This window comes from Rhinopithecus roxellana, chromosome 1 (genome assembly GCF_007565055.1).
Source record: "Rhinopithecus roxellana isolate Shanxi Qingling chromosome 1, ASM756505v1, whole genome shotgun sequence".
Lineage (NCBI taxonomy): Eukaryota > Metazoa > Chordata > Mammalia > Primates > Cercopithecidae > Rhinopithecus > Rhinopithecus roxellana.
The window spans coordinates 71902726-71922895 of NC_044549.1; the positions used below are offsets into that span (position 1 = coordinate 71902726).

The 20170-nt window shown below is 41.9% G+C and overlaps 1 protein-coding gene and 1 long non-coding RNA gene across 4 annotated transcripts in view; one reads left to right on the plus strand and one right to left on the minus strand.

The window, feature by feature from the left end:
* ADAMTS9 (ADAM metallopeptidase with thrombospondin type 1 motif 9) overlaps window positions 1-5036 on the minus strand; it is a 177751-nt gene extending 172715 nt beyond the window's left edge. For all 3 annotated transcript variants that reach the window (XM_010360865.2, XM_010360866.2, XM_010360864.2), the window contains exons 1-2: window positions 4147-5036; window positions 3175-3575 (exon numbers count right to left, since the gene is read on the minus strand). In XM_010360865.2, coding sequence (XP_010359167.1) covers window positions 3175-3575; window positions 4147-4261 — 516 coding nt within the window. In that variant the 5' untranslated portion in view covers window positions 4262-5036. The remainder of the gene's footprint in view (window positions 1-3174; window positions 3576-4146) is intronic.
* LOC104660496 overlaps window positions 1479-20170 on the plus strand; it is a 325315-nt gene continuing 306623 nt past the window's right edge. Inside the window, exon 1 of the long non-coding RNA XR_004055024.1 lies at window positions 1479-1947. This is a non-coding gene — a long non-coding RNA (uncharacterized LOC104660496). The remainder of the gene's footprint in view (window positions 1948-20170) is intronic.

The following is a 20170-nucleotide window of genomic DNA, read 5'->3' on the forward strand; positions in this document are numbered from 1 at the left end:
GTCTATGGTTAAGCGCCAAGGATCAGAAAGACCTGGTTGAAATCCCAACCCTCCCACTTATGAGCTGTGAGACCTTGGGCAAGTCTCCAGCTCTCAAAGTCTCAGATTTTTTTTTTCTTGTCAGTAAAATGCGTTGTTTTGAGGATTGGGTTATTGGAGGATTTGGATGAGATAATACATACGTAAACTACTTATAATAGCCAGGCAGACGATAATAAGAGCTCAATAAATCGTATCAATATGATGCCAAAATTAATTGTGCTGTTGATTCACAAAGGTGGGCCTAAGAGTTATCTTTTCTTGGTTAAGGTGACTATTTATTCAAACATGTATACTAAATATACATATGTAGTACATACTAAGTACATACTAAGTACAACATACAAAACTCCAATATAGGAGAAAAATGAGTTGATGCTGACCCTGTTGCCAAGGAGAAAGGGATAAAACACATGTACCAAGAACCTTGATGTAAGGGAGAACATACTAAGCATCATAAGAGATACTCTCAGAAGTGTCTATGAAGGTGGAGCGGGAGAGATGACATCAACCTGGGGAACTATGGAAAGGTCTTCTGGGAAAGAAGAGATGTAAATTATATACACCTCCAAAGAAGGGTAGGATTTGAGCATGTGAAGATGAGTGAGAAGACCAAGCAAATTCAAAGGCACAAAGGCAATGAAGACTAGGATTGAGAGTGGGGTGCAGAGAAAGCAGTGTAAAACCCATGGCCTGGAATGCAGGATTTGTGGAGGAAAGATTGGGAGCTGAGACTGGATATGTGGATGTGACTGACTGCACTGTAAATAGTCTCAAATGCCAAATGTTAGCGATTGAGGAGAAAGACTGGAGAAGCCCAGTGTAGTATTTCTTAGACATCAGTCCTAAGGAGAGAGGGGGAGAAAAGTCAAGGGATATAGATTTAGGGTAGAGATGTTCAGGAGAGGTGAGCGACCCATCTCAGATGAAATTCAGAAAAACTGACAAGTGACTGGGGTGGCAGGATGGCACGGCCCACTCCAAAATCTGGTAGACTCCCAAGAGTCTACCAGATTTCCTGGAAGACTCCTAGGCGAAGAACTAGCAACATCATGACGCCACTGCTACATATGTGGTAAGGGGAAGTCTTGGGAGGAGATAACTTCCAGAAGGAAGACAAAGGGGCAGGGGTTTTGGAGCTAGATTAATGACTGAAGATACAAAGAGCCACAGCGCATATCCTTAAGATATATGAGGGCCCTTTTCCCCAAAAGAGGCAGAGTGCGAATTAAACGCAACATAATTGAGATTATTACAGTACAGGTAGTCGTTTCTGAAACCCCAGTCCTCAGTTCCCAAAGAAACCACGTGCCCATTACCACCTAAAACTGCCAATGAAAATGAAGGTGCTGCGCAGTAAAATATTTATACAACTGCTGGGGCCACTCGGCTTCAGCGGGTGTGGAGGCGGGGAGAGAGGAGGAGTTAAGACTGTTTACAAACTTGACGTACACACGCAGTCCTATCCCTACGGTCCTGGAATTGGGGGTTACTATCTTGGAATCTGGGGGCACTCCAGGCTCTGGGCTCAGACGGCTGACTTCTGCCTATCCCAGCCTTAACCTTTCAAAGACGGGAAGGATTCCGGAGCTCTTGCCCTAAGTCCTGGGGCAGCGATGACTCACCGCAGCACCCCCTCCCACTTCGCCAAGCTGCCGTCTCCGCCCACCCCCAAACAATCTCGACAGCGCATTTCGGGAGCCACGGCTCCGGGCGCTCTGCTGGGGGCTAAAGGGGTTTATCCCTTTCCTTTAATTCCAGCAGGCTAGAACTACCCCCTCCCAGGCTTCAGGCTTGCCATGCTCCCCACCCGATCCTTCCAATGCAAGGCAGAGAAGGAAGGATGCGCTTGGGAACTCTGAGAGCCGCGAACGACAGCGCACTGATGGAGCAGCCCAGTGTCCGGGGGTGAGTATCCAAGGTCCCACTTAGAAAAGGGAGGGAGGGGCTGTGGGTGCTTCGGGAAGAGTAAAGGCATCACCGGGCACACTGCCTACGACCCCACTGCGCGTACAGCGCCATGCGCTGGGAGAGACTGACCCGGGTAAGTTTCTGCGTCACACGCGCGTGGCAGAAACGCACGTCGCTTGGGAAAGTCAAGGACCACCCTTGCTCGGGCCAGAACCGTACAGCAGCGACTCCTTAAATGGCGAGAAGTCGGGGGCAGATGCCTTGTAAGATCCACTGGAGGGCACGTGCAGGGGTCGGCAGAGTCGGGGAACCAACGTGGATTCCCTGCTAAATGCGTATTTGGCAGCGCAAGAAGGCGGTCTCCCTCCCCTGCCTCAGTTCCTAAGGAAACGTGCGCCGCAGGCTCCCTCTCTCCACTCCCTGGAACCCCTAAGTAGTAGAAACCCCAGATGAACCGAAATTACGTCCGGACAGCCTCTCCAGGCTGTCTCCCACTATTCTGTTTCTCCCGGCCACCCCACCAGTAGGGTGCAGAGTTGGACTGCGCTGCACCCCCACCCTCGGTTCCACCCCAGTTCAAAGCGTCCGGGGTAGGCTCCGCCTTCTCCCCCGCCCCCAGAGCCCTCGGCCCACCCTTCCGTTCTTGGGACGGGACCTGCTCCCTGTCAATCCAGTTCAGCCTCAGGGTTCCTGGCGCGTGAATAAAGGCCCTGAGAGAAAGCGGGGACTCGAGATTACGCACCGCCCTCTACAACACACACACACAAGGAACTCCCAATGCCTTGGGCCGGGGATCCTCAGCCCCACATCCCCGATGCAAGGCGCACCAATGAGGAGTCTGGTCCGCCCTGCGCTCAGCTGCTCCGCTCCCGGGTGGCCAAGTTTGCTGCAGGGAACCGCAACTCCAGCAACTTTCTCCGAGTTTGGAAACTGACTTCCAGGCCGCCTCGCAGCGTTGGGCAATGCGCCGCTGAACCGAGTCCAAACTCCAGAAAGCTCTGAAACATCCAGAAGCCCCTGGGGGCGGGTGTGTGCGTTCCACACCAGTGTACGCGCACGCACAGAGCTAGCTACCCAAACCCTACGAGTTTCTAGCTGATATTTAACGCCGGAGAGGAGGGGAGCCTCACCACAGTGAGGGTCTCTAGGCTTAGAGGGCAATTAAGTCTTCCAGAGGCGGGCGAGGAGGCGGAAGGGGAGAGGAGGTGGCGCGCGCCCACTTACCATTCCCGAGCAGAGGCTGATGACGGCCGTGTGCTCGGACTTGGTATTGACATAGCCTTTGTAGAAACAGTGCTTGAGTTCCGCTTCCTCTTCGGAATAAAACTTGGTCTGGTTTACCCCAGGCGTCCCGAGGAGGGTGACAGTGAACAGTGGAGCGATAAATCCGGCATTGGCGGTGAGATTAAATAGAAACTGCTGGCCGAAGGCGGAGAGGCGGTAATGCGCCTGGGAGGAGGTAGAGGAGGAAGAGGAGGAGGCGAAGGCAGGCCAGGGGTCAGTGGCAGAGTTAATGCTCCGTCGCCTTCTTTTGAAGTGGACGTTCGTGGGAAAGGGTTCTCCGAGAGCGTTCACTCGGATGGGAGACACGATTTCGTATTCACTCAGGGTCTCTAATAATTTCACTGCGGAGAGAAGCAGAGGTATATGAACCAATAATTCATTTTTCCTCAAGCTTTAATTTAAAACGAAGGTGAGGACTTTGTTCTGACCTTATTTTCCAGCCCATTCGAGCCAATCCCTTCACCCTTAATCAGTGGACAAATATTTGCAAAGCTCCTACTATGTGCCAGTAACAGGACCTGTGCTAGGTGCTGAGAATACACTATTCCGAGCCAGACAATTAACAAGTCAAAATATATATGATTTAAGATATTGATAAATAACCTGAATAAAATAAAACGACGCTATCTGGTGCCCCCAATTACTAAATTACTTTAGTTTGCAGCGTGGGAGTGGGGATGGGGATATATCCGGCTAACAGCAAGGTGGGGGGGTTGCCTAAATTCGTTTCCACAGTGTCCCTCCCTAGCAATTGATTGGGGATGACCCAAAGAAGGGAGAGGCTGCAAAGCGGGAGATAATTCTTTCTAGGAAAAAGAGAGAGGCCTCCGCTGTGGGGTGTCCCTGCCCGGGAGCGAGGACTGGGAGGCGGCGTCGGGGCCGGCGGGGTCCCGGGGGCCGGAGCCTGGTTACCTTGCCTCGGGTGCAGCCTGTCCTTGCGCACGGCCGCCGCGGCGTCTGGGATCCCCATCTCCGCCAGGTCCCGCACCAGGAGCGTTAGCAGTGTGGCCCAGGATACAAACTGCATGGTGCTTCCCACCCCTCCCTCCGCTGCCCCCACCCCCCTCCCTCCTGCCCTCCTTGGCTGCGGCGGCGACGCGAGGCAGCGGCCGTGGAGAGCGCGCGTAGCCCGGCGCCCGCCGCCAACTTTTGACTTTAGGAGTCGCTGAGGTCTCGCTGCGAGGGTCCCGTCTGCGCTCGGCTGAGCAACGCCGCCGCCTGCCGAGAGCTGAGCCGCTCGGGCCGCAGGAGGAGCCGGAGGAGCAGGAGGAGGAGGAGGACTGGGGCTCGGCTGCTTGGCCGCATAATGCCCAGCGAGCGGGCAGGAGAAGGCGAGGAACTTGCGCTCCGAGGCGCGCCGGGCGCCCTGTGCTGGCCGGGATAGCTGAGCGGCTTCTTGAATGGGGGGCTGGGGGGGCGGAGGCGGGGGGGCCGCGGGTCCACAGCCTCTCAAATGCCCCCGGTGCACGCCTCTAAGAGGAGGAGAGGGGAGGAGAAAGCGAGACGAACGGGGACCGCCTCCTTCCAGACCATGTCCCCTCCTCGGCCGGCCCGTGCGGGACTCGCAGCCGGAGGCCCTGCCGGCTGCAAGAGGCGGAGGCCAGAGGCGTCACCAGCGCCGGGGCAGCTAGTCGTGGTCCTCGCCACCTCGCTGAAGTGGGGTTTTCTGAGATTCCCTGCCCCGGGGAGGGAAAGCAGGGAAAGTTCTCTCCCTTTCCTGGCGCGCGTGCAGCCACTTCCCCTCTAGTCTTTTTCCTCTCCTCTCCTCTCTCTCCTCCCTTCCGAGTCTCTTTTTTCTCCTCCCCCTTGTCTCCCTGTTGCTGTGCCTCTGAGACTCTGTCCCCTCTCATTTTTCCCTGTGATGTCCGTCTTATCCCCGCCCCACCGTGTCCCTCTCTGTTTCTCACATTTCTCCTTTTCCTTTCTCTCCCGTCCCTATCTCTTGCCACCAGTCCCCTTCTTTTGGTTTCTTACAAGTGAAAGTGGCCCAGCGCAGGAGCGCCTTCCCTTCCTACAGTTTTTCACTCGGGAGGAGATTTGGCACCTGAGCTCCGCTCTCGATTTAATCGCCCCAAGTCAAGAGTTTTAGAAATGGGGTTATTAATCCTGCAGCTCGGAGTGAGTTTCGAATACGTGGTCTCTTGAAAATTTCGCAAAGTGTTGGTGCTTTCCACCAACCTCTGTCACCATTCGTGGAGGGTCCATAGCATCCTCTAGGTCCCCGGCCCTAAAAAAGGTTAAGAACGCGTTTTGGCAGCGAGAAGGGGCGGGGACTCTGCCGCTCCTTACTACCCGGGGGTTTAGAGATGGGAGGGGAAGGGGGGATGGAGTGTAAAGTTGTAGATCCCTGTGGGAAGCACCAGTCCCTGGAGGGATTTCTCAATCACTTCCGCTTGCTTTCAGCCTGAGAGATGCTTGGAAAGACTGAAAGCAGATGCTTCATGCTACACCTTCGTGTGTGTGTGTGTGTGTGTGTGTGTGTGTGAGAGAGAATTGTTCAATCCTGGGTGGTTCAGTGGCGCTTTTTCTTTAACCAGCCCTCCGGAAGATAGAAAATGTTAATTTCAAGATAAAAAACATGACAATATGGGTAAAAATATATAAATATATGACTAATAAATATGTATTTGCCCAAGTATCCTATAACCGGGGTTGAGGTTCTGTTGCGTGGTAGGTTAGCACTCAGGACTAGAAATACCAAAGATAGCCAACACCAGGAACCAAATCACAATATGCTAGCAATGTCAACTATTCTTGAGATATTAATACAAATATTTCTTCTGGTGAAGGGTAAAAATGACTTGGCAAGACGAATTTGCTAAATAATTGTTAACCCAAATTGATGATGTTACCATCGTCTTATTACTAGAATTTCATAATGGGTATGTAAAATGTAAGAATGGAAAAACAACACCTGTATTGTGCACAATTAGAGATTTTTAGAGAATGGCATTTAAACCTTGAACTTCCAAATTAATTCACTAAAATACATTTTTTCTAATACACAGTATTTCTTTTTATTATAATAAAATTCCCCACAATCACAGTGTCTGGGAGTTGCTGAGAATTTAGTAAGGAACAGAAAAATATCAAGAAATCAATCTTATTGGCTGATTCCTGTGGAAAATATTCCAGTACTTCCATTGTAAAATTACTCAAAAGTATAGCACTTTTCAGTATTTTCCATTAAATATTTTTTTTCTCTTTCAGTTTAAATCCCTCCTGGCAAACAGAAGTTAACTAACAGTATAGAAATTATGATATGTAGGGACAGAAGCCTCCTTTGTGTACTCTCTCCTTTGCTTTCTTTTCAGGACTTTGCTTGAAGAATGAACTTTGGCTACAGTTTTAAAAAAATTGATCCACAAGAGCTGATAGGCCAGGAAGATACAAAATATCTCTTGGTGACCTCCTGAGATGACCAAGAGCCTAGGTTTCTGAATTTCTCATCCTTAGTGAGGCTGCTCATCTTTTCTTCAATGTATTAGCTGGCTTCTGCATTTACATCTGCAAAACAGTCTTAAAGAATCTTAGGAAAAGTCTTCTAAATCGTGAGACATGAAAAGGACAGTTGAGCTAACTAAACAATTCAGGCAAAAATCTTTTGTCTGAATAATTACTCTTTGTCTAAATAAGTACTCTTATTCAGTACTTACCATGAGGTAACATACAGCATTTAATTCTCAAAACAGCCCTTTCAGGAAGGCAGTGTCAGTAATCTCATTTTACCGATAAGGATACTGAGTTCTGAATAAGTGAAATAATTTGACCCCCTCAATCCAGTAAGTGAGAGACAAGATTAAAACTCTGCTTCAGTCATTCAATCCAAGTTCATAACTATTATCATATGTCATGAATAACTGATTAATCAGAAGCATTGCTAGATTTTTGGAGGGTTGCTTTGTGGGAAAATGACTAAAATCATTCAGAGAATTGCCTCAAGCTTTTATTCTATGTATAACTTTTCTTTAGCTCTCTCTTTTTCTTCTAATGCTAAGTATTTAATGATAATCATGTCAGCTATTTCACTGATATTTCACAACTTTTTCCTCAGCAGTTAGAAGAGATCTGGCACATAGTAGGTATTCAAGAAATATTTACTAAGACTAGGCATGTAATAGTGGCTCATGCCTAAAATCCTAGCACTTTGGAAGGCTGAGGTGGGAGGAGTGCATGAGGTCAGATCAGCGGTTCAAGACCAGCCTTGGCAACATAGCAACCCGTTGTCTCTACAAAAAAAGAGAAAAGAAATAATAAAATAAAATAAAATAAATTGGTCCCTCATAAAAATTTGCTCTGAAAGAAGCAAACCTTTTCAAGGTCACCTGGAGTTAATGGAGGGACAGTTTTTAGCCCATTTTCTTTTGGGACTTTACTGGAATTGAATGGTATTGTAGGTTAAGTGGAAGTCTTCATTGGCTGATTCTTCATGAAAATTAGATCCCAGAGGAGTGATGATTGATATTAGTCACTAGGGAGAAATAATCTGGCCAATGGAAATGAAAGTGATGACATCACCAATGACTCTGTTTGCCTAATGCCACTGGAAACGGCAGGAAGGAGACTTGAAGCAATGCCATCAATTTCCACAGAAAGGGGAAACCCACACCCAAATGGTAGGGAGGGCCCAGGAGCCAGAATTCAAGTGAATAGTTTCCTGAGTGGTCAGCAGCGTCAGGTGATTTGGGGAACAGATAAGCCCCTAGTACTTGGTAGCACTGCATTCTGGTGAGTGAATCACCAAGCTGGGACCTGGTGGTGGCTGAGTTCTGTGACCTTGGGCCTAAAGAATCTTAGGGAGATGTGTTTTACATCACAAGAAATGAAAACGACAATTGTGCTAACTAAATAATTTGGGTTCCAATCTTTTGTCTGAATAATAATAATGAGAATCTTTTCTTGAGTGCTTACTGTGTACCAGGCCATGTGTACTATGTCCTCTCTGATCCAATTTCCTATTTGCAGACTGCAGTGGATAGAAACTGTATTGTCTTTCCTTGCCCTGTGAGTGAATGACCTTAGTGTATTTTTTAAAAGTCTTCTAACTACTGACTTAAAGCAACAGGTAGTGTAGAGAAAGTAGTTTGTGTCATTATTGATAATAACAGTAGATTCCCTTCATTGAGTTCTTTGTGCTAATTATTTAATCCTCATAGCTATCCTGACATCTGGGTTTTACCCTCCTCATTTTACTTATAATGAAAATAAGACCCAGCAAAATTAAGTGACTTTGCCTGGCATTACAGAGTCGGAATGTGCACTTGGGATTTACACTGGGGTCCAGTTACCTCCAAAGCTTGTGATCTCCATTAATCATAGCAGTCTAGTAACATAAAGATTTTCACCTAATTGATCTTGATCATTCAGCATTTATATTTGGCCTGATGAATACCATCTGTAAGAACATCATTTTTTCTTCTAATGCTAAATCTAAAGTTCTAACTAGCTTTTCTTGACACTACTCTGAAAGTCACAGTTCCATTTTGGAGGTGGCTCTGTATAGCTCATGACCAACTTACAGCAGTTCTACGAAGGTGATCCCAACTTCAGCCTGTTCACTCACCAGGAGCTCCTTGTTTACTTGTCATTCTGGAAGACCATACTCACATTATTGCTCAGGCTTTAAAGCCCCATATGAATCCCACTAATCTTTCTTTGACTGTATTCTTAGGGCTTCAAATCCTTTTTCTCCTCCCTCTACTATCCTTGAAATGAGAGCTTCACACCTGGGGTTCAACATCATAACTACAAATGGAATTCAGAAGTGCTAGACTTCTAGCTTAGATCCAAACTACTTCTAACCTGCAGCCAAATGAGCAACTCAATGTGTGCAAGCACAATTTTTTTGTTCTCTAAAAGTGCACATTTGATGTAGACAATTGTTAAATATATGGCATCTTTAACTAGCAGGGAATCTGATAACCCTAGGAGTATTTTGAGTCGTGCCAGAGCGCTTTATGCTCCCTGAGTCCAGAACTTTCCCTGTCCTAGTTTGGTTCACACATGTTGTTGTGTTTTGGTGTCCTTTGTTAGTCTTTAAGGTACACAAGGGCAAAGGACAAATCTGTTTCCTCCATGGTTACATAGTAGGCACTTCACAAATATGCCTTAAATGAGTGAGCTTACTATTGCCACTAATTTGGTTCTAGTTTCAGAGCCAGGTTTTTGTTTTTAATTTAGAAAAGCCCTTCTTTTACACACACACACACACACACAACACACACACACACACCCCAGGAATGATTGAAGTAATTTCTGTTTCTTACTGTGTTATTATTACTCTTGGGAGGCAAGTCCTGCTTTAGTCAGAATCATCATGATTCGTTTTTTCTGGAACGAGACATTTCCAGAGCTAGGCTTTCCCCAGTGGGTACTTCAGGATCATGAGTAACAAGGCACAGGGCCTCCCTTTATTGCTCAGCACGGTAAGTAAGAGTTACACCTATGCTGTGGGCAGTTTCGGTATCCTTTGCATGTCCTAAAGAGGAGGTAATAATGGTTTCCTGCCTCATAGGGATGTTATGAAAATGACTTGATCAATGAAAGTGTTAGCTTAGTGCCTGACATAGAGGAAGTAAGCATGTCCAAATCAGCGAGCTTACTTGAACCCACCCACTAGTCAAGGAAGAGTGGTTCCTGATTCCCGACCCAGAGAGCCACTAGCAGGCTAGCTTTTCTTTCTCAGTTAACCTCCCCCTCACCCCTCTCCATAACCAATTTATGGGCCTTTCTCCCCTAGAAAAGGAACAAAACAAAACAGCCAATTGTGTGCAAATGGGTATGTATTTTTTCATACTCATCTTTACTGTGAGCCCTTATTCCTCTATGAAATTTTTAATGTTTTAAACAGATTTACTCCCTACAGTCTGCTTGGATTAGTAGTTTATATAGATTTAATTTAGCACATTCTCAAGTACTGGGCTTTTCTTTCTGGCAGAATTTTTCAAATAGCCAAAACATAATTTTCCCTCTGAATATTAAAAAACAACAACAAAAAATGATTTTTACATGACAAATAATTTTTACACATGCAAAAAAGTAATTTTCAAAAGTAAGCACTTCTGCCAGATGATGCTTAATAAGTGTGTCCTAATGATATTTATCTTAATGCTTACTTTCAGGAACAGTGAATAATACCACATTCAGTCCCCCTGACAACCCTATGAAACAGGTAATGTCATTAGTCCCACTTTCTGGAGGAAATGAAGGTACAGAGAAGATAAGTAGTAACTTGCCTGAGGTTGCACAGCCAATATGTAGCTGAGTGGGATTTCAGTGCTAGGCTGTTGGATTTCAGAACCTGCCCTCTTAAATTGCTACATGGTACTGATTCTCATATGTATTTATGTTTTATCAAGCTTAATATAGGATAAATTGTCATGCTTAGGGATGCAGTGTCAAAGAGTGGAAATTCAGACATTAGTAGAAATTCAGATATCCGGACAGGTGGGGACCAGGAGGCCAAAAGAGGGTATGGTTTAGGGAGTCATTCACAGATGTGGGATTCTGGATATCAGGCCAACTGGAGTTGAGGAGAATGTCTTCCCAGCATCCCAAACCACTCATTCGCCTAACGATTAGACTGGCCCTTGGGAGCACTATTCTTCTTCATTGGTCTCATTGCCACAACCAGTCTCACAAACTCCCATTGCCCTCAGCTCAGCCCAAGTCTTTGTATTGTTCAGACTGTGCTGTGGGCCCTGCTCTAAAAATAGCATATGGTGAAGAGGCCTGTCTTGTAGTTGCAAAAGTGGTGTAGGATTTAAATTCCCCATGATGAGCTAATTTGGGGGTCCACTATAAAGAAGATTTTCAGAAAACTTTTCAAATAATCTCAACTACTGTGACTACCTAACACAATGGCAAGGGGCTGGGAGCAAGAAATAATACCTTCATTATCCAAACTAATTTGCATACGTTTGAAATGTACAAAAATGTAGATGTGCTGCATGTGACAACTCGACCTGGTAATGAGATTTTGGGGCATCAAATCAATGCTAGTTATAAATGATGTATTTGCCATGTACTGCCTTTGGATTAGTTGGCACGCATAATATAAAATAAGTTGTTTCCTGAAATGTAAACCTAGCAATCAGTGCTTCGTCAGTCCCTATCAATGTTGGCAAAATAATTGGTTTTGCAGTTTTTTCTCTCAAAACAGTTCTGACAGTACGTATTGGTGGCATTCACAGCAACATAACTGTAATAAACTTCAGCTACTGTTGGGCTCTTTGTAAACGGGACAGTTACTAAAGCAAGAGTTTGGAAGTACCGTTTTCTTTTACTAAAGCAAGAGTTTGGAAGTACCACCATGGTGAGGGTGCCTAAATTCTGGTTATAGTCAGTAACACAAATTAACTCATGTAAATGTTTCTAATCAGTGTTTCTTACAGCTGATTATTTGGCTCATTAACTCTGATCATAAATCTGGACTTTGGAAAACTTAACATTTGTTCTATGTTACCTTTTCGAACAAAATGGTGGCTGAGGTAAAGAAATGATTTGTTCTCTGACTGGTGACTTTGGTCCTTGCATTGAGGAGTGGCAGAGCTCTCAAAAAAAAGAAACCTGACAAAATTCAAGACCCTGTCCTTCACACTGACCAGGTGAAAAGAGAAAGGAACCATCTAGAGACAGTAAATAAATGAAATATTAGGCACTTGTTAAAAAAAAAAGAGGAGGGAAGAACCATATGTTTAGCATATAACTATGTCCAAAATGCATTATTCAGCAAGCAAGTCTCATAGTGTTGTTAGTCTAATTGGGTTCTACTGTAGTAAAAACGAAATAAAACAGCTACAACAAAATCTCAGCCTGTGCTTAAAATATGATATGCAGAGAAAAAAATGTCTAGAAAGGTGGATATACATTCAGCTGTCACCAATGGTTCTCTCTGGAGTAAGAATTTCGGAGATATTTTACACTTTGTACATTTCAGTGATACCCATTTTTATACCGTTTGATTATTTTTACAAGAATATAATATATTTTTAATGAGAAAAGTGATGTTTTTCTTTGTAAATATACAGATAATATATAAAAAATATATATGATAGTATCACCACCCTTAGGGAAAACTTTTCTCATAAATTATGTATAGCCCTAGCTTTTTCTGTAATATTCAACGTGTTTTATTATTTGAAAATAACCATATATATTTTGCATATATGAGAACAAATACAAGGAAGAGATTTATGATGGTTGAGTCAGGCTTTTGAGGGAAACTTGTGACTTAGAAATACAAGTACTGGATATATGGTAACCCTGGATTTAAGACATGAATGGAGAATAATAGCTGAATAACAGGAAAAAAACATAAGCTTTCCCAGCCCTTGACTAGTAAACAAGAAAGATATTTGTTTATTCACTCAATAAATACATTATTCAAACACCTACCGTCTGCTATGCTCTTTGCAGATAGCAGAAGCATTCACAGCTAGTGGGGAAGAGAAGCAGAAAATAAGCTAATACATGAACAAGCATATAATTAAATTTGTTCTAAGTATTGTAAAAGAGATGAAAAGAGAGATAGCGTAGATCAGATGAACAGAGAAAACCCCTTTGAGAAGTGATAAGCAAATTGCATCCTAGAGAATAAGAAGGAGTAGAAGAAGGAGAGTAAGAAGGAGCCAGGCCCTAAAAGAACAGCAGGAAAAATATTCCTGGCAGAGAGAACAGTAAGGCCAGGTCTGAGCTAGGAAAGAAGGTGGAGTTTTTCATAACCCAAGAAGCCATTGCACCTAGGGTTCTATGATTAAGGAGAAGATGATTTAGAATGGGGTTGGGGTATATTTCAAAATAACTAAATGAGTGGAATTGGAATGTTCCTAACACAAAGAAATGATAAATGTTTGAGGTCATAGCTATTCCAATTACCATGATTTAATCATTATAGTATATGCTTGTCTCAAAACATCACACATACCCCATAAATATGTACAACTGTTATGTATCCATACAAATTAAAAATTAAAAAATGCTTTTAAATTTACAAAGTAAAGAAACGGACAAAAGAATGGAATTGAGAGCCAGCCAGCAGCCAGCTGATATAGGGCCTTTAAGGTGAGGAATCTGATTTCATTTAGAATAGAAGGAGTGGCCATGGAAATATTTTAGGCAGGGGCATGGCAATATGCCCTTTTTGTTATTTTTAAAAGATCACTCTGGCTGCTATGTGAAGAACAGAGTTGAGAAGGCTATTCTGCTATCCAGATGAGAAATCGAAGTGACTTGAACTGAGGCTGGTGTTTGTTAGTAGGGGTGGCAAGAATCAGATACATGTAAAGTATATTTTAAAGGTAGGATTAATAGGACGTGATGAAGGATATTATGATGGGGATGAGAATAAGGGTATCAATAATGAGTTCCAAAATTATACTGCAGATATTGCTCTCTCCTATATACAAATAACACCCACATAAAGAATATAAAATAATAAAATTTCCATAAACAACAGCAACAAAATCACTGGGAATAGAAATGACAAGAAACCTGCATGGCCTATATGAATTATGTTTTACAACACTAATGAAGACCTCAGAGGAGATGTGACTAAATTGAAAGACACTGTGTTCTTAGGATGACTGGATATCACAAAGATGCCTGTTCTTTCTAAGATAGTTTATAAAATGACTAGAAATAAAAATATCAATAATTTATTTCTGTTATTTCGTTTTGTTTGAATGAGACTAATTAATCCAAAATTTTATTTGGGAAGATAAACAAACAAAAACATCTCAAAAAACTTTGAAAATGAAGAGCAATATGAAAAATCTAGTATTAATGCCAGATGTTAATAGAGAATTTAGAGCAACAATAAATAAATAAGGTGATACTGGATTGTAAATGGACAGAAAACCCAATGGAAGAAAGTAGAAAATCCAGAAAGAGATGTAACTGTGATAATTTAGTTTCTGATAGACATGGCTTCTCAAACTCATTGGGAAAGTCTAGGCTACCCAGTATACACTGCCAGAAATAATTTGGTAGTCATCTGGTAAAACACACACTCACACAAATAATCATAAAGTTGAATCTATACTTCATACTTTAAGTACATACTTGATCCATATCAAATGGATCAGTAAATAAATGTAAAAAATTTAACCAAAAACTGATTTAGAAGGAAAAAGGAAGGAATAATTACCTTATATCTGTGGCATAAGGAAGGCCTTCTAACTATGACTCAAAATCCACAAGCCATAAAAGAAAAAAAAAAAAAAAAAAGGAAATATTTAACTGCATTATAAAACAAACAAATTCTGCATGATAAGAAACAGTATGTCTTGGACCATTTTGTGTTGCTATAATATAATACCACAGAATGGGTAATATATTGTGAATGGGAATTTATTGGCTTATAGTTCTGGAGGCTGGTAAGTCCAACATTAAGGTACCAGAATCTTGAGAGGGCCTTCTTGCTGTGTCATCACATGGCAGAAGGGCAAGAGAAGGAAAGAGAGAGAAAGAGAAAGAGAAGGGAGATTAAACTGCTCCCTTTTATAATGAACCCACTCCCTTGGTAATAGCATTAATTGATTCTCTCTGTCTTCATGACCTAATCCCCTTTCATTAGGCCCCACCTCGCAGTGCTTTTGCATTAGGAATTAGTTTCCAACATATGCTTTTTGATGTACACATTCAAACCATAGCACATCATAATCAAAATTGAAAGTTAAATTTTCAGCTCATAGCACAAAGAGAGATTTTTCCTTTGATATACAATAAGAACCTACAAGAGATACCAATTGATAGCTCACAAGAAAGGAAATACAAACAGTACAAACTTGTGAAAAGGTGCTCATAAAACTATACCAATGTGAGCTTTTCAGTAATCAGATATGCAAACTATTAAGTTTGACATGCACAGTCAATTACTGAGGCTTTGGGGGATATATTACAACTCTTACGCATTGTTGAGTAAGTTGATATAACTTCTAAGGAGGCAATTTGACATTTATCAAAACTGCAAAATCATAGACCCTTTGAACCAGCAGCCTACATTTTATATATCCGGTATATTTGCATGTGTGGAAAATGGCATGCACAACCTTCTTTACTGCAGTATCATTTCTAATGTCAAAAACAATGAAAACCTAAACTATAGCAGACTGATTTAACAAATCAAGATATATGCAGACAATGAAATATAATGTATCTGCAAAAAGAATATATATATATATATATAAAAGCTGGAGAAAAATAGTATTTCCTAATTTTATTTGTGTATATATTGTAAAGAAATGCTGAAAGAATGTGTGAGAAACTAAGGACAGTGGTTACTGTGTGAGGATGATGGGGAATTGGGAAGATGGGGTATGCATTAATTTGCTACAGTTGTACATTATAGATAGGGTTCTCCAAAGAAACAGAGCCAACAGAGTGTATGTGTGTGTATGTGTGTATATGTATATATGATTTATTGTAAGCAATTGACTCACATGATTATTAAGGATGGAAAGTCCCTAAACCTTCTGGGTGAATTGGCAAGCTAGCGATCAGGAGAGCTGATTGTATAGCACCATTTTGGATGCAAAGGCCTGAGATCCAGGAGAGCTAAAGATGTAGTTCCCATCTGAAGGCTGGCAGGCTGGAGATCCAGGAAGAAATGATGTTTCAGTTGAGTCTCAAAGTAAGAAAAAGCCAATATTTCAGTTTGAAAGCTGTCAGGTGGGAATAATTCTCTTACTTGCAGAAGGCTTAGCCTTTTTGTTCTATTCAGGCCTCATTAGGTGAGGCCCATCCACATTAAGGAGTGCAATCTGATTTATTCAATCTACTTATTTAAATGTTAATTTCATCCACAAATATTTTTACAGAAACACCCATGACAATGTTTGAGCAAATATCTGGGCACCTTATGGCCCAGTCAAGTTGACACATTAAAATTAACCATCACAGGCTACCGTAACAAAATAGCACTGACTAAGTGGCTTAAGCAACAGAAATTTATTTTCTCACAGTTCTGGAAGCCAAATTTACTATCAAAGTACTGGCAGAGTTGATTTCTTTTGAGGCCTCTCTCTGTGGCTTGCAGACCGCCACCTTTTTGTGTGCCCACATATGGCCTTTCCTCTCTAGTTCTTCATCTTCTTATAAGGACACTAATATTGGATTTGGTTCCCACTCTTATGATCTAATTTAATCTCATTACCTCTTTAAAGGCCCTATCTCCACATGCAGTCATGTTGGGAGTTAGGGGGTTAGAATTTATTCCAATATATGAACTCTGTGGGAAACACAATTCAGTCCACAGCAGGGGATAAGGGTAGGAGGGAGACTGTCATTGTTCACCTCTTTGTACCTTCTTGATTTTAAGCTTCCTAAATGCATTACCTATTTTAAAATATCTTAAAAATGAATTCCAAGTTTCTGCTTCCAGCAACTTGGAGGATGGTGCCATTCACTGGGTTGGAGAAGACTGAGAAAAAAAAAAGCTTGATAAGTGGGGAATAGGGTGGAGATACTGGGGAGACACTGCAGTAGAATGTCAGTGAGGCAGTTGGTGTCCAGGAGAGGGGTGAGGGTGGAGGTGAGAAAAAAGGAATTTTCTGCATGGTTACAAAGTCAGGGGGAATGCATCAGTCACTCTAGGCAGTGGTTCTCAAACTTTATTTGGCATGCATCAGAATTATCTGAAGGGCTTGTCATAACATAGGTTGTACAGCCCCATCCTCCAGAATATCTGATTCAGTTAGTCTGGAGTAGGGCCCAAGAGTCTGCAATTCTAACAGTTCCCAGCGGATACGGATAATGCTGATTGGGGGCCCCACTAGGAGAACCAGCAGCCTAGGGCAATGATTCTCCATTCTAGCCTCACATTTATATGACACGGAGAGTCTTAAGGAAAAAAAATGTGATTATATGGGACCTACTCCACTGCAGACCAGCTAAGTAAGAACCTCTGGAAAGCAGACCTGGGCACTAGTAATACACAGAAGCTCTCCCATTAATTCTGATATGCAGCTTGAGCTGAGAGCTTCAGACCTAGGGAAAGATGCCAGAGAAATGAGAGAAGGCCAAGAACAAAGGCTTTAGGATGTCTGCCTTCTAAATGACTAGTAGGCAAAAAGGAACCAACCAAGAGATTGGGAAGTGGAGAGATATTGGGAAACCCCGGACCTATACTCTGATGTCATGGAAGGCAGTCATTAACTCCCACCCATCTACACTGGGTTCTGGTGACACAGATACAAATAAGACCTACGCAGCCTTCAAGAGCTTCCTTAGTGTTAAGGGCCAAGATGCTCTTATAAAGAAGTGATGGCATAATCAGTCTTGATGTGTGTCCTAGAGGGATACTTTCTCATATGCTCAAGGATGTTCATAGCAGCATTGCTTGTAAGAGTGAAAATCTGGAGACTACTTGTCCTCAGTCAAAGAATGGCTACATTTTATAAAATGGTATGTTCATATAGTGGAACACTATACAGCAGTTCAAAAGAGTGAACCAGGTAGACATTAGCTTCCAAGATCTCAAAAAATACTGTCAAAGGGAAAAAAACCAAGTTGTGCTATGGTGTGTGTATCGTTTATAGGAAAAACAACTTACACATATATGCGTTTGTGTATAAAGATATAAAAAAGGTCTAGAAGGATGTACTCCAAATTCTTATATGGTGAACAGAAGAGGGGACAAGTTTGTGGAGGATAGGTACAAGCACTTTAGATTTTTTGGTAATGCTCTTAAAATTGTTAAGCCTTTAGGATTAATGCACATGTTGAACTACCTCAATGTTGTACTAATTTAAACTTTTAAACATTGCTTACAAATGTCAATAATACCTATCAACTCTAAAGTTAATGTATGTAGACACTAGAATTTTTGACTTTGTGTGGGGTTCTGAAATAATGCTAGCTATATCCCCTTCTGATTTCTGGATTAATTCAAAATCGTCACTGACCAGATGGAATGTATCTCCCAATCCTTTTCCTAAACTGAAATAGGGCAAAAAGTATAATTTAAAGAAAGAAGAAAAAAAATGAAAATATTGCTTAGCTATTACTCTTCTGTGAATTTGTCTGCAAAAAAAAGTGTGTTTAAAATAGCATTTCAATGATACAGACATCATCCTTTCCCCAGAGTCTTGACTGGCAGACATATTACAGTTATTTAGTCAGGGGGCTGCACTGAATACCGCTCTGAAAATGTAACTAAGATTTATATGTTGCAGGCCTCTGCCTTTATACAGCAGGCAAATGATGCTGGGAGATTCTGTAAGTAAAGATAAAGAAATTCACTGAAGCTCACTTTAGTCTGAACATACTTTTGACTTTTTAGAAAGATGAATACCTTGAAGCTATCTGTATTGAGAAACCTCAGTTGTCTCCCTGGAAAGCAATGCCTTTTAAATTCTCAAATATTCATTTTCAGAGTAGGAAGACAATCTCCCCATGTGTAAGTTGTAGATGAGCAAGGACCTTATCTGTATCATTGGCATTGTGTCTCCAGTGGCTAGCACAGCACCTGGCATATAGGTAAATATCAGTAAATATTTGTGGAACGAATGCAGTCACACAACAGAAAGAGAAAAATAAAATCATGAATGAATTCTGCATAATGTTGAGCAAAAGAAATCAAACAAAAATATATCCTACATTTCCCCTTTATGTAATGTTATAAAACAGACAGATTTAATTGATAGTGATAGAAAATGGTTACTTTTGGGGAGTAGTGTTTGGGAGGGAATAATGGAGGCTAATGGGATGTTGGTCATGTTCTGTTACTTAATTGGAGTGGTGGTTGCATGTATGTGTTCACTTTGTGAAAAATCATTAAGCTATACAATTATGATTTGTGCACTTTGCATGTTGTTTTAAAGATTTATTTAACATAAATCAACTTTTCCCAGAAAAAAAATCACTGTCAGATGAAGGCAAGTAACTGAGGTTTTGAAATTTTGATCCTTTATGTTGTGGATGATCCTATCTTTGGAAAATTATTTTCCATCTCTAAACATATTTTCATTTCACATTTCTGAAGATATAGTGTGTAAACTCACCTCCAGGGCTTAAAGGCTTAGCTCTCCCTGTTCTGAGGCCTTTGCTCTTTCTTATCAGAATTCAGCTAATGGTAAAACAGCTCTTGTAGAATTGGAGGCAGCTCTGCTATTTGGTTTTTAGCACCCATCCTTCTTCTTGTCCCTAATCTTTTGAAATTTCCAAACATTTAAACAGACAAGAGAGAATAGTGAGAGAAAACCAGAAACTTCAGAACTGGGCAATTTGGGAAAAATATATGACATTTCCCACCATTTAATACCACCAGCCTCACTAAATTTTCTAATGTTTTCTCTTCTGTCTCCTTCTTTCTCTCCCTCATTCCCTCTTTGATAAAATGAACAAAAACATTAAAAAAATCCTTGAACCTAGTAACTCAGAAATTCAACATAGACATGTACGCATGCATGTACACAGGCGCGCGCGCGCACACACACACAATTTGTCCATGTACAAAGTGATATATTTACAAGGTAATTCACAGCTACAGTGTATGGATGGCAATAGGTTAAAGGCAACCTAAATGCCTTAACCAGTGAAAAGGGGACTGGTTAAGTGTATGACATTTACCAATAGAAAAGTGTGCATCTATAAAAAAGAATGAAGAGCTGTCTGCGTTCAAGATATATAGATAAGTGGACTATATCTTAGATAAGTGGAAAATATCAAGTTCAGAGCAATATGTTTAGACTACTGTACTTATGAATGCATAAATTATACAAGGAACTGAGTATTTGTGTGTCCCCAGAGGGGGATGGTGTACATGGGCAGGAGAGACTTTCTCTCGTATACCCAGTGGTTCCTTTGATATTTGAACCATATTATGTATTGTCACATCAAAAATAAAATTTTAAGTGTATATAAAATAATACTTTGGCAAGAAACCCCCGATTTTGCCAGGGATGTGGAATGATGGTATAAACTCACAAAGTACTAT